This window comes from Sarcophilus harrisii, chromosome 3 (genome assembly GCF_902635505.1).
Source record: "Sarcophilus harrisii chromosome 3, mSarHar1.11, whole genome shotgun sequence".
Classification (NCBI taxonomy): domain Eukaryota; kingdom Metazoa; phylum Chordata; class Mammalia; order Dasyuromorphia; family Dasyuridae; genus Sarcophilus; species Sarcophilus harrisii.
The window spans coordinates 393,746,400-393,764,164 of NC_045428.1; the positions used below are offsets into that span (position 1 = coordinate 393,746,400).

The window sequence follows — 17,765 nt, forward strand, 5'->3', positions numbered from 1 at the left end:
AGTATTATTTTTTTTTCCATAGAGATATCTGCAAAGTGCTGGATTATTAAGTCATTGATTGTAACTAAAACATTAATATTAAATTAACCATTTACTTTTGTTTTCATGTTAATTTCACAGATCCACCAGGACCACCCTCCAATGCACGAGTAACTGATACTACAAAGAAATCTGCTTCTTTAGCCTGGGGTAAACCCCATTATGACGGTGGACTTGAAATCACAGGCTATACAGTAGAGCACCAAAAAGAAGGAGATGATACTTGGATAAAAGATACAACAGGAACTGCCCTCAGGATCACAGAATTTGTTGTCCCTGATCTTCAAACAAAAGAAAAATACAATTTCAGAATCTGTGCCATCAACGATGCAGGTGTTGGAGAGCCAGCAATAATTCCAAATGTTGAAATCATAGAACGTGAATTGGCTCCTGATTTTGAATTAGATGCAGAACTTCGAAGGACACTTGTGGTTAGAGCTGGGCTAAGCATTAGAATATTTGTGCCAATTAAAGGCCGTCCAGCTCCTGAAGTCACTTGGACAAAAGATGGTGTAGACCTTAAAACCCGTGCCAACATTGAAAACACAGAATCCTTCACTCTTCTCATTATTCCAGAATGTAATAGATATGACACTGGCAAATTTGTGATGACTATAGAAAATGCTGCTGGTAAGAAAAGTGGATTTGTCAATGTTAGGGTCCTGGATACACCTGGGCCTGTGCTTAATCTGAGGCCTACTGAGATCACGAGGGACAGTGTCACCCTACACTGGGACCTGCCTCTGATAGATGGAGGCTCTCGCATAACAAACTACATTGTGGAAAAACGCGAAGCCACACGGAAATCTTATTCTACAGCCACAACCAAGTGCCACAAATGTACTTATAAAGTGACTGGCTTATCTGAAGGGTGTGAATATTTCTTCAGAGTGATGGCAGAAAATGAATATGGAATTGGTGAACCAACTGAAACCACAGAGCCTGTAAGGGCCTCAGAGGCACCATTACCACCAGATAGTCTTAATATCATGGACATAACTAAGAACACAGTCAGCCTGGCATGGCCTAAACCAAAGCATGATGGAGGCAGCAAGATCACTGGCTATGTGATTGAAGCACAGAGAAAAGGCTCTGACCAATGGACACACATCACAACCGTAAAGGGATTAGAATGTGTTGTAAAGAACTTAACTGAAGGGGAAGAATATACTTTCCAAGTTATGGCTGTGAACAGTGCTGGGAGAAGTGCCCCAAGAGAAAGCAGGCCAGTCATTGTAAAGGAGCAGACAATGCTTCCAGAATTGGACCTCCGTGGCATCTACCAGAAATTGGTCATTGCCAGAGCTGGTGAGAATATCAAAGTTGAGATTCCAGTCCTTGGTCGACCTAAACCAACTGTCACATGGAAAAAAGGAGACCAAATTCTTAAACAAACCCAGAGAGTTAATTTTGAAAATACTGCCACTTCAACTATACTAAATATCAGTGAATGTACAAGAAGTGATAGTGGACCTTATCCGCTTTCAGCAAAGAATATCGTAGGAGAAGTTGGAGATGTTATCACCATTCAGGTGCATGATATCCCAGGTCCACCAACTGGCCCAATCAAGTTTGATGAAGTTTCATCTGATTTCGTAACCTTCTCTTGGGAACCTCCAGAGAATGATGGAGGAGTACCCATCAGCAACTATGTTGTTGAAATGCGTCAAACTGACAGTACCACATGGGTTGAATTAGCAACCACTGTAATTCGTACTACGTATAAAGCAACTCACCTTACTACTGGAATGGAATACCAATTCAGGGTAAAAGCACAAAACAGATACGGAGTTGGACCAGGTATCACCTCAGCATCTGTGGTTGCCAACTATCCATTTAAAGTTCCTGGGCCTCCTGGTACTCCTCAGGTAACTGCAGTCACCAAAGAATCAATAACCATTAGCTGGCATGAGCCTCTAACTGATGGCGGAAGTCCCATTTTAGGATATCATGTTGAAAGAAAAGAAAGAAATGGCATCCTCTGGCAGACCGTGAGTAAAGCGTTAGTGCCAGGAAACATTTTTAAATCAAGTGGCCTAACAGATGGCATTGCTTATGAGTTCCGAGTAATTGCGGAAAATATGGCTGGCAAAAGCAAACCAAGCAAGCCCTCTGAACCTACACTTGCCTTGGACCCCATTGACCCACCTGGGAAACCAATTCCTCTAAATATTACTAGACATACAGTAACTCTTAAATGGGCTAAACCTGAATATACAGGAGGATTCAAGATCACTAGCTACATTGTTGAGAAGAGAGACCTTCCCAATGGTCGTTGGCTGAAGGCCAACTTCAGTAATATTTTGGAAAATGAATTCACAGTCAGTGGCTTAACAGAAGATGCTGCATATGAATTCCGTGTGATTGCCAGAAATGCCGCTGGTGCTGTAAGTCCACCATCTGAGCCTTCCGATGCCATAACGTGCAGAGATGACATTGAAGCACCAAGGATCATGGTGGATGTTAAATACAAAGATACACTCGTATTAAAAGCAGGTGAAACATTTAAGCTAGAAGCAGATGTTTCTGGTCGTCCACCACCAACAATGGAATGGACCAAAGATGGAAAAGAACTCGAAAGCACAGCAAAATTAGAAATAAAAATATCAGACTTCTCTACCAATCTAGTTAACAAAGATTCATCAAGAAAGGATAGTGGGCCATATGTACTTACAGCTACTAATCCTGGTGGTTTTGCGAAGCACATTTTCAATGTTAAAGTTCTTGATAGACCAGGCCCACCTGAAGGACCATTGGCTGTGACTGAAGTTACTGCAGAAAAGTGTGTATTATCATGGTTACCTCCACTGGATGATGGAGGAGCTAGTATTGACCATTATGTAGTGCAAAAACGCGAAACCAGCAGATTGGCATGGACAAATGTAGCCTCTGAAGTACATCTAACAAAACTGAAGGTCACCAAATTATTGAAAGGCAATGAATATGTGTTCCGTGTTATGGCTGTTAATAAATATGGGGTAGGAGAGCCCCTTGAATCAGAACCTGTCCTTGCAGTAAACCCATATGGACCCCCAGATCCACCCAAAAATCCTGAAGTGACAGCTATTACTAAGGATTCAATGATTGTCTGTTGGGGGCATCCTGATTCTGATGGAGGAAGTGAAATAATCAATTATATTGTGGAACGCCGAGACAAAACTGGCCAGCGCTGGGTGAAATGTAATAAAAAAACTGTCACTGATTTAAGGTATAAAGTATCTGGACTTACAGAAGGACATGAGTATGAGTTTAGGATCATGGCTGAAAATGCTGCTGGAATTAGTGCCCCAAGTGCTACCAGTCCATTTTATAAAGCTTGTGATACTGTATTTAAGCCTGGCCCACCAGGAAATCCACGTGTTCTGGATACAAGCAGATCATCGATTTCAATTGCTTGGAATAAACCAATCTATGATGGTGGCTCAGAAATCACAGGGTATATGGTTGAGATAGCCCTACCTGAAGAAGATGAATGGAAGATTGTCACTCCACCAGCAGGACTCAAAGCAACCTCTTATACTATCACCAACCTTAAAGAAAATCAAGAATATAAAATCCGTATCTATGCCATGAATTCTGAAGGAATTGGTGAACCTGCACTTGTTCCTGGAACTCCAAAGGCCGAGGAAAGGATGCTGCCTCCAGAGATTGAACTGGATGCTGACTTACGTAAAGTTGTTACCATAAGGGCTTGCTGTACCCTAAGACTGTTTGTTCCGATCAAAGGAAGACCAGCACCAGAAGTGAAATGGACAAGAGAACATGGAGAATCTTTAGATAAAGCTAGCATTGAATCAACAAGCTCTTATACCTTGCTTATTGTTGGAAATGTCAACAGATTTGATAGTGGCAAATATATACTAACTATAGAAAACAGCTCAGGTAGTAAATCTGCATTTGTCAATGTCAGAGTTCTTGATACACCAGGACCACCCCAGGATTTGAAAATCAAAGAAGTCACCAAATCATCGGTCACACTAACTTGGGAACCTCCTCTCCTAGATGGAGGCTCCAAGATAAAGAACTACATCGTTGAAAAGCGTGAATCCACAAGAAAAGCTTACTCAACTGTTGCAACAAATTGCCATAAGACCACCTGGAAAGTAGACCAACTTCAAGAAGGTTGTAATTATTATTTTAGAGTTCTGGCAGAAAATGAGTATGGAATTGGTCTCCCAGCTGAAACTGCAGAATCTGTTAAAGCATCAGAAAGACCACTTCCTCCAGGAAAGATAACTCTATTAGATGTTACAAGAAATAGTGTGTCACTTTCTTGGGAGAAACCAGAGCATGATGGAGGAAGTAGAATTCTAGGCTACATTGTGGAGATGCAGAGCAAAGGCAGTGATAAGTGGTCAACATGTGCCACAGTCAAAGTTACTGAAGCCACAATTACTGGGTTGATTCAAGGTGAAGAGTATTCATTCCGTGTTTCAGCCCAGAATGAAAAGGGAATCAGTGATCCTCGACAACTTAGTGTACCAGTCATTGCCAAAGACCTTGTCATCCCACCAGCATTCAAACTGTTATTTAACACTTTCACAGTGCTAGCAGGTGAAGATTTAAAAGTTGATGTACCATTTATTGGACGTCCAACTCCAACTGTGACCTGGCACAAAGATGATGTGCCTCTGAAACAGACTACTAGAGTAAATGCAGAAAGCACAGAAAATAACACACTGTTGACAATAAAGGAAGCCTGCCGGGAAGATGTTGGACATTATGTAGTTAAACTTGTAAACTCAGTAGGTGAAGCCACTGAAACCCTTAATATTATTGTTCTTGACAAACCAGGTCCTCCCACTGGACCAGTTAAAATGGACGAAGTGACTGCAGATAGTATTACTCTGTCCTGGGGACCACCAAAATATGATGGTGGTAGTTCTATTAATAATTATATTGTAGAGAAAAGGGACACTTCTACAACTACCTGGCAAATTGTGTCAGCTACTGTTGCAAGAACAACAATAAAAGCCTGCCGACTTAAGACTGGATGTGAATATCAGTTCAGAATTGCAGCTGAAAACAGATATGGAAAGAGTACTTATCTCACTTCAGAGCCTATTATAGCTCAATATCCATTCAAAGTTCCTGGGCCTCCAGGGACACCTTTTGTGACAGCTTCTTCCAAAGATACTATGGAAGTCCAATGGAATGAGCCAGTCAATGATGGTGGTAGCAAAGTTATTGGTTATCATTTAGAACGTAAAGAGAGGAATAGCATCCTCTGGGTAAAGTTGAACAAAACCCCTATTCCACAAACCAAGTTTAAAACAACTGGCCTTGAAGAAGGAATTGAGTATGAGTTTAGAGTCTGTGCAGAAAACATTGTGGGCATAGGCAAACCCAGTAAAGTGTCTGAGTGCTATGTAGCTCGTGATCCATGTGATCCACCGGGTCGTCCAGAAGCAATCATTGTGACAAGGAACTCTGTGACTCTTCAGTGGAAAAAACCCACCTATGATGGTGGAAGCAAAATCACTGGCTATATTGTTGAGAAGAAAGAGTTACCAGATGGCCGCTGGATGAAAGCCAGTTTTACTAATGTCATTGAAACTCAATTTGAAGTCACTGGCCTAGTTGAAAATCAGAGATATGAATTCCGGGTAATAGCACGAAATGCTGCAGGAGTAGTTAGCGAGCCATCTGAAAGCACAGGAGCAATCACAGCAAGAGATGAAGTAGATCCTCCACGTATAAGTATGGATCCAAAGTATAAAGACACAATTGTAGTCCATGCTGGTGAGTCGTTCAAGATCGAAGCTGATGTTTATGGCAAACCAATACCATCCATTCAGTGGACAAAAGGTGATCAAGAACTTTCAAGCACAGCTCATTTGGAAATAAAAAGTACTGATTTTGCCACCTGCCTCAATGTAAAGGAAGCAGTTCGTGTTGATAGTGGTAATTATGTACTGACAGCGAAAAATGTTGCTGGAGAAAGATCAGTTACTGTAAATGTCAAAGTTCTTGATAGGCCAGGACCACCTGAAGGACCTGTTGCTGTGTCTGGAGTTACTGCTGAAAAATGCACATTAGCATGGAAACCCCCACTCCAAGATGGTGGTAGCGATATTACAAACTACATTGTGGAAAGAAGAGAAACCAGCCGTTTAGTATGGACTGTAGTTGATGCTAATGTGCAAACACTTAGTTGCAAAATTACCAAACTTCTAGAAGGAAATGAATATATCTTCCGCATCATGGCTGTAAACAAATATGGTGTTGGTGAACCTCTTGAATCTGAGCCAGTCATTGCCAAGAACCCATTTGTTGTGCCAGATGCGCCAAAAGCACCAGAAGTTACTACAGTGACAAAAGATTCCATGATTGTTGTATGGGAAAGGCCAGCATCTGATGGTGGCAGTGAAATTCTTGGTTATGTCCTTGAAAAGCGGGATAAGGAAGGCATCCGATGGACAAGATGCCACAAGGCTTTAATTGGGGAATTGCGTTTAAGAGTAACTGGACTCTTAGAAAACCATGATTATGAATTTAGAGTTTCAGCTGAAAATGCTGCTGGTCTTAGTGAACCAAGTCCACCTTCTGCTTACCAAAAAGCTTGTGATCCTATTTATAAGCCAGGACCACCAAATAACCCCAAAGTCACAGATATTACAAGGTCTTCAGTTTTTCTTTCATGGAGCAAACCAGTTTATGATGGTGGCAGTGAAATCCAGGGATACGTAGTTGAAAAATGTGATGTAAGTGTTGATGAATGGACAATGTGTACTCCACCAACTGGAATCAAGAAAACAAATATAGAAGTAGAAAAGTTGTTGGAAAAGCATGAATACAATTTCCGTATCTGTGCTATTAATAAAGCTGGAGTTGGAGAACATGCTGATGTACCTGGACCTGTTTTAGTGGAAGAAAAGTTGGAAGCACCAGACATTGATCTCGATCTAGAATTGAGGAAAATAATAAACATAAGAGCAGGTGGTTCCCTGAGGTTGTTTGTTCCTATTAGAGGTCGCCCTACACCGGAAGTTAAATGGGGGAAGATGGATGGTGAAATCCGGGATGCAGCTATAATTGATGTCACTTCCAGCTTTACCTCTCTTGTCCTTGAAAATGTGAACAGATATGATACTGGAAAATACACTCTCACCTTAGAAAATAGTAGTGGAACAAAGTCTGCCTTTGTTTCTGTGAGAGTCTTGGATACACCAAGTCCACCTGTTAATCTTAAAATAACAGAAATCACCAAAGACTCAGTATCAATCACATGGGAACCACCTTTGCTGGATGGAGGATCCAAAATAAAAAATTACATCGTTGAGAAACGTGAAGCTACGAGAAAATCTTATTCTGCTGTTGTAACAAACTGCCACAAAAATTCATGGAAAATAGATCAACTTCAAGAGGGTTGCAGTTACTACTTTAGAGTTACAGCTGAAAATGAATATGGTATTGGCCTTCCTGCCCACACTACTGACCCAATTAAGGTTGCTGAAGTTCCACAACCTCCGGGAAAAATAACAGTGGATGATGTCACAAGAAACAGTGTTTCCCTAAGCTGGACAAAGCCAGAACATGATGGTGGCAGCAAAATTATACAATATATTGTTGAAATGCAAGCTAAGCACAGTGACAAATGGTCAGAGTGCACGCGTGTTAAGAACCTAGAAGCAGTAATTACGAACTTAACCCAAGGAGAAGAATATCTATTTAGAGTTGTTGCTGTAAATGAAAAGGGAAGGAGTGATCCTAGGTCCCTAGCTGTTCCAGTAATTGCCAAAGATCTAGTTATTGAGCCAGATGTAAGACCTGCATTCAACAGTTACAGTGTTCAAGTTGGTCAGGACTTAAAAATAGAAGTACCAATTTCTGGACGTCCTAAGCCAACCATTGCCTGGACAAAGGATGGTCAACCACTAAAACAGACAACAAGACTCAATGTTACTGATTTGCCTGACCTTACTGTGCTAAGCATTAAAGAAACCCATAAGGAAGATGGTGGAATGTATGGAATCACAGTTGCTAATGTTGTTGGACAGAAAGCGGCATCCATTGAAATTATAACTCTAGACAAACCTGATCCACCAAAAGGACCTGTGAAATTTGATGAAGTCAGTGCTGAAAGTATTTCATTATCTTGGAATCCTCCACTGTATACAGGTGGTTGTCAAATCACTAACTACATTGTTCAAAAGAGAGATACAACCACTACCTTGTGGGAAGTTGTTTCTGGTACTGTTGCAAGAACAACCTTGAAAGTAACTAAGCTGAAAACTGGCACAGAATACCAATTCAGAATATTTGCTGAAAACAGATATGGACAAAGTTTTGCCTTAGAATCTGATCCTGTTGTAGCCCAATATCCTTACAAAGAACCAGGTCCTCCTGGCACACCATTTGTTAATGCCATTTCTAAAGATTCTATGGTTGTACAGTGGCATGAACCAATTAATAATGGTGGAAGTCCAGTCATTGGTTACCACCTTGAGAGAAAGGAGAGAAATAGTATTTTGTGGACAAAGGTCAACAAAACTATTATCCATGATACCCAGTTTAAGGTACTTAATCTTGAAGAAGGCATTGAATATGAATTCAGAGTATATGCTGAAAATATCGTTGGTATAGGCAAAGCAAGCAAAAATTCAGAATGTTATGTGGCCCGTGACCCTTGTGACCCCCCAGGAACTCCAGAAGCAATCATGGTTAAAAGAAATGAAATTACTCTACAATGGACCAAGCCTATATATGATGGCGGAAGTATGATCACTGGCTATATTGTTGAGAAACGAGATTTGCCTGAGGGTCGCTGGATGAAAGCCAGTTTCACAAATGTCATTGAAACACAATTCACTGTCACTGGCCTTACTGAAAATGAAAGGTATGAATTCAGAGTGATTGCAAAGAATGCTGCAGGTGCAGTAAGTAAACCCTCTGACAGTACTGGACCTATAACAGCCAAGGATGAAGTTGAACTTCCAAGAATTTCAATGGATCCAAAATACAGAGACACAATTGTAGTCAATGCTGGAGAAACATTCAGACTTGAGGCTGATGTCTATGGAAAGCCCCTACCTACCATTGAATGGTTGAAAGGAGATAAAGAAGTTGAAGAATCCGCTAGATGTGAAATAAAGAATACAGATTTCAAAGCCCTGGTCATTGTAAAAGATGCTATTAGAATTGATGGTGGACAATATATTTTGAGAGCTTCTAATGTTGCGGGTTCTAAGTCATTCCCAGTAAATGTTAAAGTATTAGACAGACCAGGACCTCCAGAAGGTCCTATTCAGGTAACTGGAGTCACTTCTGAAAAATGTTCACTAACTTGGTCTCCACCCCTTCAAGATGGTGGCAGTGACATTTCTCACTATGTTGTTGAGAAAAGAGAAACCAGCCGACTTGCCTGGACTATTGTTGCTCCAGAAGTTGTAACCAATTCACTGAAAGTAACCAAACTTTTAGAAGGAAATGAATATATTTTCCGTGTAATGGCTGTTAACAAATATGGAGTTGGTGAGCCTTTGGAATCTGCACCTGTACTAATGAAAAATCCTTTTGTGCTTCCTGGTCCACCAAAGAACTTAGAAGTCACAAATATTGCCAAGGACTCCATGACAGTCTGCTGGAACCGTCCAGATAGTGATGGTGGAAGTGAGATTATTGGTTATATTGTAGAAAAGAGAGATAGAAGTGGTATCAGATGGATTAAGTGCAATAAGCGGCGAATTACAGATTTGCGATTAAGAGTTACAGGATTGACAGAAGACCATGATTATGAATTTAGAGTATCTGCAGAAAATGCTGCTGGAGTTGGGGAAGCAAGTCAGGCTACAGCTTATTATAAAGCCTGTGATCCTGTATTCAAACCTGGCCCACCCACCAATGTTCACCTTGTAGATACCACCAAAAATTCAATTACACTTGCATGGAGCAAGCCCATTTATGATGGTGGCAGTGAAATATTGGGATACTTAGTAGAGATCTGTAAAGCAGATGAAGATGATTGGAAGGTAGTTACTCCACAGACTGGCCTGAAAGTCACTCGATTTGAAATTTCAAAACTTATTGAACATCAGGAATATAAGATACGGGTCTGTGCTCTCAATAAAGTTGGTTTAGGTGAGCCTGCATCAGTACCTGGTACTGTGAAACCAGAAGATAAACTCGAACCTCCTGAACTCGATCTTGATTCAGAATTAAGAAAAGGAATAGTAGTCAGAGCTGGTGGATCTGTCAGAATTCACATTCCATTCAAAGGCCGGCCAACGCCTGATATTATCTGGTCTCGAGAGGAAGGTGAATTTACTGATAAAGTTCAAATTGAAAAAGGTTTAACCTATACCCATTTATCAATAGAAAACTGTGATAGAAATGATGCTGGAAAATACATCCTCAAACTGGAAAATAGTAGTGGATCCAAATCTGCATTTGTCACTGTGAAAGTCCTAGATACTCCAGGACCTCCACAAAACTTGGCAGTTAAAGAAGTGAAGAAAGATTCTGTCACACTGGTCTGGGAGCCACCTATCATTGATGGGGGTGCAAAGATTAAGAACTACGTAATTGACAAGCGAGAATCAACCCGAAAGGCATATGCTAATGTGAGTGCCAAATGCAACAAAACAAGTTTCAAAGTTGAAAATCTCACTGAAGGAGCCATTTATTACTTCAGAGTTATGGCAGAGAATGAATTTGGAATTGGAGTTCCAGTGGAAACTCTTGACGCAGTCAAAGCAGCCGAGCCTCCTTCGCCACCTGGGAAGGTTACACTAACTGACGTGACTCAGACCAGTGCATCGCTCATGTGGGAGAAACCCGAACATGATGGAGGTAGCAGAGTTTTGGGATATGTGGTTGAAATGCAACCAAAAGGAACAGAAAAATGGAGTGTTGTTGCTGAGTCCAAAGTTTGCAATGCACTTATTTCTGGTCTAAGTTCTGGACAGGAATATCAGTTCCGAGTCAAGGCTTACAATGAAAAAGGAAAAAGTGATCCAAGAGTTCTTGGTGTTCCTGTCATAGCCAGGGATTTGACTATACAACCAAGTTTTAAGTTGCCATTTAATACATACAGTGTCCAGGCTGGAGAAGATCTTAAGATAGAAATACCAGTTATAGGTCGACCTAGGCCTAAAATTTCTTGGGTAAAAGATGGTGAAACTCTCAAACAGACAACCAGAGTAAATGTTGAGGAAACATCCACATCAACTATTTTGCACATTAAAGAAAGCAACAAAGATGACTTTGGAAAATATAAAATAACAGCATCAAACACTGCAGGCACAGCAACGGAAGATCTTAGCATAATAGTTTTGGAAAAACCTGGACCACCAGTTGGACCAGTTCGCTTTGATGAAGTGAGTGCAGACTTTGTAGTCATATCTTGGGAACCACCAAAATACACTGGCGGCTGTCAAATAAGCAATTATATTGTAGAGAAACGCGACACAACCACTACCACCTGGCAAATGGTATCAGCAACAGTAGCAAGAACAACAATTAAAATAACTAAACTTAAAACAGGCACTGAATATCAATTCAGAATTTTTGCTGAAAACAGATATGGAATGAGTCCCTCACTAGACTCTAAACCAGTTGTTGTACAATATCCATTTAAAGAACCTGGGCCACCCGGAACTCCTTTTGTAACATCAATATCAAAAGATCAAATGATTGTAGAGTGGCATGAGCCAGTCAATGATGGTGGGAGCAAAGTTATTGGCTACCACCTTGAACAGAAAGAAAAGAATAGCATTCTTTGGATGAAATTAAACAAAATCCCCATTCAAGACACCAAGTTTAAAACGACTGGACTTGATGAAGGCCTTGAGTATGAATTCAGAGTTTCTGCTGAAAATATTGTTGGCATTGGAAAACCTAGCAAAGTATCTGAATGCTTTGTTGCTCGTGATCCATGTGACCCGCCTGGTCGCCCTGAAGCCATTGTTATTACAAGAAACTATGTCACATTGAAATGGAAGAAACCTGTCTATGATGGTGGTAGCAAAATAACAGGCTATATTGTCGAAAAGAAAGATCTACCTGATGGTCGTTGGATGAAAGCCAGCTTTACTAATGTGCTAGAAACAGAATTTACAGTGAGTGGACTTGTAGAAGACCAAAGATATGAATTTAGAGTAATTGCAAGAAATGCAGCTGGAAACTTTAGTGAGCCATCAGAAAGCACTGGTGCAATTACAGCTAGAGATGAAATTGATGCACCCAATGCTTCCTTGGACGCAAAATACAAAGACACAATTGTTGTTCATGCAGGAGAGACCTTTGTTCTGGAAGCTGACATCCGTGGTAAGCCTATCCCTGATATTGTGTGGATAAAAGATGGTAAAGAGCTTGAGGAAACAACAGCCAGAATGGAAATTAAATCTACTATTCAAAAAACAACTCTTGTTGTCAAAGACTGCATAAGAACTGATGGGGGACAGTATATCTTGAAGCTCAGCAATGTTGGCGGTACAAAGTCTATACCAATAACTGTAAAAGTGCTTGATAGGCCAGGACCTCCAGAACCACCTCTGACAGTTTCCGGAGTTACTGCAGAAAAATGTTACTTGGCATGGAACCCACCTCTGCAAGATGGTGGTGCTAATATTTCTCATTACATCATTGAGAAGAGAGAGACAAGCAGACTCTCATGGACCCAAGTTTCAACTGAAGTACAGGCCCTGAACTACAAAGTTACTAAACTTCTTCCAGGCAATGAGTATATTTTCCGTGTCATGGCTGTGAACAAATATGGAATTGGAGAGCCACTGGAATCTGAGCCTGTCATAGCTTGTAATCCTTACAAGCCACCAGGTCCTCCTTCAGTACCTGAAGCCTCAGCAATCACTAAAGATTCAATGGTAGTAACATGGACACGTCCGGCCGATGATGGTGGAGCTGAAATTGAGGGATATATACTTGAAAAGCGTGATAAAGATGGTATCAGGTGGACTAAGTGCAATAAGAAAACACTAACAGATCTAAGATTCAGAGTGACTGGACTTACAGAAGGCCACTCCTATGAATTCAGAGTTGCAGCTGAGAATGCAGCCGGTATGGGCGAATTTAGTGAACCATCTGTTTTCTATCGTGCTAGTGATGCTTTGTATCCACCAGGACCCCCAAGCAATCCTAAAGTAACAGATACATCCAGATCTTCAGTATCTCTGGCATGGAATAAGCCCATATACGATGGTGGTGCTCCTGTTAAGGGCTATGTTGTGGAATTCAAAGAGACTGCTGCTGATGAATGGACAACTTGTACACCACCAACAGGGCTACAAGGAAAACAGTTCACTGTTACTAAACTTAAAGAAAACAGTGAATATAACTTCCGTATATGTGCCATTAACTCAGAAGGTGTTGGTGAACCTGCAACCATACCTGGATCAGTTGTTGCTGCTGAAAGGATTGAACCTCCTGAAATTGAACTTGATGCTGATCTAAGAAAGGTTGTCATTCTGCGTGCAAGTGCTACCTTGAGATTATTTGTTACTATCAAAGGTAGACCAGAACCTGAAGTCAAATGGGAAAAAGCAGAAGGCACTCTCACTGAGAGAGCCCAGATTGAGGTCACCAGTTCATATACAATGTTGGTGATTGATAATGTTACCAGATTTGATAGTGGCAGATATAATCTGACTCTAGAAAATAATAGTGGCTCCAAAACAGCTTTTGTTAATGTCCGAGTTCTTGATTCCCCAAGTGCACCTGTGAATTTGACTGTGAAAGAAGTAAAGAAAGATTCGGTAACATTGTCTTGGGAACCACCACTTATTGATGGTGGAGCTAAAATTACAAATTACATTGTTGAAAAACGAGAATCTACAAGAAAAGCATATGCCACTATTACAAACAATTGTACTAAGACCACTTTCAAAATTGAAAATCTCCAAGAAGGGTGTACATACTTCTTCCGTGTCTTGGCTTCAAATGAATATGGGATTGGTTTGCCAGCTGAAACAAAAGAACCAGTTAAAGTGTCTGAACCACCCCTCCCACCTGGAAGAGTTACTCTTGTCGATGTGACACGTAACACTGCCACCATTAAATGGGAGAAACCAGAAAGTGATGGTGGCAGTAAAATTACTGGTTATGTAGTAGAAATGCAGACTAAAGGAAGTGATAAATGGAGCACTTGCACACATGTTAAGACCCTAGAAGCCACTGTGTCTGGTCTGACTGTTGGAGAAGAGTATACCTTTAGGGTGGCTGCAGTTAATGAAAAAGGGAAAAGTGATCCTAGACAACTTGGAGTACCAGTAGTTGCAAAAGATATTGAAATTAAACCTTCAATTGAGCTTCCTTTCAACACTTTCAATGTTAAAGCTGGAGACCAACTCAAGATTGATGTGCCATTTACTGGGAGACCTGTGCCTACTGTAAGCTGGAAAAAAGATGGACAAACCTTAAAAGAGACAACTAGAGTAAATGTCCAGTCATCAAAAACATTAACATCATTAATTATCAAGGAAGCTTCAAAAGAAGATGTTGGAAAGTACGAATTATCCGTTTCAAATAGTGCTGGTGTTACAACTGCTACTATTACTGTAATTGTTCTTGACAGACCAGGACCCCCAGGACCAATACATATTGATGAAGTTAGTTCTGACAATGTAACAATATCTTGGAGCCCCCCAGAATATGATGGTGGTTGCCAAATTAGCAATTATATTGTTGAGAAAAGAGATACTACTACTACAACATGGCAAGTGGTATCACAAGCAGTTGCAAGGACATCCATTAAGATAATTCGTCTGACAACAGGAAGTGAATATCAGTTCCGTGTTTGTGCAGAGAACCGTTATGGTAAGAGTACTTACAGTGATTCATCAGCTGTTGTTGCAGAATACCCATTCAGTCCCCCAGGTCCTCCTGGAACACCTAAAGTTGTACATGCCACAAAATCTACCATGATTGTAAGTTGGCAAGTGCCAGTTAACGATGGAGGCAGTCAAGTAATTGGCTATCACCTTGAACATAAAGAAAGAAGCAGTATTCTTTGGACAAAAGTAAACAAAACTCGCATCTCTGATACACAAATGAAAGTTTCTGGCCTTGATGAAGGACTAATGTATGAATACCGCGTATATGCTGAGAATATTGCAGGAATTGGCAAATGCAGCAAGGCATGTGAGCCAGTTCCTGCGAGAGACCCGTGTGATCCTCCTGGTCAACCAGAAGTTACAAATATTACCAGAAAGTCTGTTTCACTTAAATGGGCTAAGCCCAGATACGATGGTGGGGCTAAAATCACAGGTTACCTTATTGAACGCAGAGAACTGCCAGATGGCCGGTGGTTGAAGTGCAACTTTACTAATGTACAGGAAACTTATTTTGAAGTAACTGAACTTACAGAAGATCAGCGTTATGAATTCCGTGTTTTTGCAAGGAATGCTGCCGACTCCATTAGTGAGCCATCTGAATCAACTGGACCTATCACAGTAAAAGACGATGTTGAAGCCCCAAGAATTATGATGGATGTCAAATTCCGGGATACTATTGTGGTCAAAGCTGGGGAAGTCCTTAAAATCAATGCAGACATTTCAGGACGACCTTTACCAGTGATATCCTGGTCAAAGGATGGCAAGGAGATTGAAGAAAGAGCAAAGACTGAAATTGTTTCAACTGACAGCACTACTTTATTAACCGTTAAGGATTGTGTGAGACGAGACACTGGTCAGTATGTGTTAACTCTCAAAAATGTTGCAGGAACTCGGACTATGGCTGTTAACTGCAAAGTCCTTGATAGACCTGGGCCACCAGCAGGACCTCTAGAAATAAATGGCCTTACTGCTGAGAAATGTTCACTTTCCTGGGGACCTCCTCAAGAAGATGGTGGTGCAGCTATTGATTATTATATTGTAGAAAAACGTGAGACAAGCCGACTTGCATGGACAATTTGTGAGGAAGAATTAAGAACAACATCTTGTAAAGTAACCAAATTGCTTAGAGGAAATGAATATATATTTAGAGTCACTGGTGTTAATAAATATGGTGTGGGTGAGTCCCTAGAGAGTGTGGCAGTAAAGGCACTTGATCCATTTACAGTGCCCAGTCCACCCACATCTTTGGAGATCACATCTGTGACCAAAGATTTCATGACCTTATGCTGGTCAAGACCTGAGAGCGATGGGGGTAATGATATCTCTGGATACATAATTGAACGTCGGGAGAAAAACAGCTTACGATGGGTACGTGTAAACAAAAAACCAGTTTATGATCTGAGAGTAAAATCAACAGGACTTCGGGAAGGATGTGAATATGAATATCGGGTCTATGCAGAAAATGCTGCTGGTCTGAGCCTTCCGAGTGAAACATCACCTTTGGTTCGAGCAGAAGATCCAGTCTTCTTACCTTCTCCTCCGTCTAAACCTAAAATTGTGGACTCTGGAAAAACAAATATAACTATTGGATGGATTAAACCTTTGTTTGATGGAGGAGCCCCAGTTACCGGATACACAGTAGAATATAAGAAATCTGCTGAAACAGACTGGTTAGTTGCTATCCAGGGCTTACGAGGCACAGAATATACAGTAAGTGGTTTAACAACAGGAACTGAATATGTCTTTAGAGTAAGATCAATAAATAAGGTTGGTGCTAGTGATCCAAGTGATAGCTCGGATCCACAGGTAGCAAAGGAAAGAGAAGAAGAACCTATATTTGACCTTGATAGTGAAATGAAGAAGACTTTGGTTGTAAAGGCTGGTGCCTCATTTACAATGACTGTACCTTTCCGAGGAAGACCAGTACCTAATGTAATCTGGAGTAAACCAGATACTGATCTCCGTACTAGGGCTTGTATTGATTCTACAGACACCCGCACATCACTCACTATTGAAAATGCCAACAGAAATGATTCTGGAAAATACACTTTAACAATCCAGAATATTTTGAGCGCTGCTTCATTGACCTTAGTTGTCAAAGTTCTTGATTCTCCTGGATCCCCAGCTAACATTAATGTTAAAGATGTAACCAAGGAATCAGCAGTATTATCCTGGGATGTTCCTGAAAATGATGGTGGTGCCCCTGTGAAAAATTACCACATAGAAAAACGAGAGGCCAGTAAGAAAGCATGGGTCACTGTGACTAACAGCTGCAATCGACTTTCCTACAAAGTGTCCGACTTACAGGAGGGAGCTGTTTACTACTTCAGAGTCTCTGGAGAAAATGAGTTTGGTGTTGGCTTACCTTCTGAAACCAAGGAAGGAGTAAAGATTACAGGTATGTTTGATTAATAAAAAATAAACACATGTTAAGGAATAATTTGAATCATTCTAAGTAGTTTTTGTTTTAGTTTGAAGATCATGAATTTAATTTATAAAAACTATAGTTCATACAGAAATACTGCTAAAATTTCCAAATTTCTGAATTTCCAATTATATGAAAAATTACACAGCTGGAACTACATATCATTTTTAAAGATATAAATAAGGTTTTTCTATTAAGTACACAGCAACCACCATAATGCTGGCTATAAACAGAAATATTCCTGATAACCTAGTCTCTTGAGTTTTTGCTTTCTTAAAAAAATTTGCACTGCAAATTATTTTTAAGTAAATAAACCACTTATCATTAAGTATGAAAGTGGCCAAGTTTAAATTCATTTAGATAACTGTGGTTATCCTTAGTTGGCTGGGACAAAATTATCCCTACTGAAATTAGTGAACATAATAATAATTGACACCTATCTAGTTGCCTGAAATTTTCAAAACACTTTATATACATGGCCTTGGATCTCATTCCTCTGTGAACTAAGTACT

General features: G+C 40.5%; 1 protein-coding gene across 3 annotated transcripts in view; it reads left to right on the top strand.

The window, feature by feature from the left end:
• TTN (titin) overlaps positions 1-17,765 on the top strand; it is a 324,196-nt gene that overhangs the window by 271,748 nt on the left and 34,683 nt on the right. For all 3 annotated transcript variants that reach the window (XM_031960390.1, XM_031960391.1, XM_031960392.1), the window contains one exon: positions 121-17,226. In XM_031960390.1, coding sequence (XP_031816250.1) covers positions 121-17,226 — 17,106 coding nt within the window. The remainder of the gene's footprint in view (positions 1-120; positions 17,227-17,765) is intronic.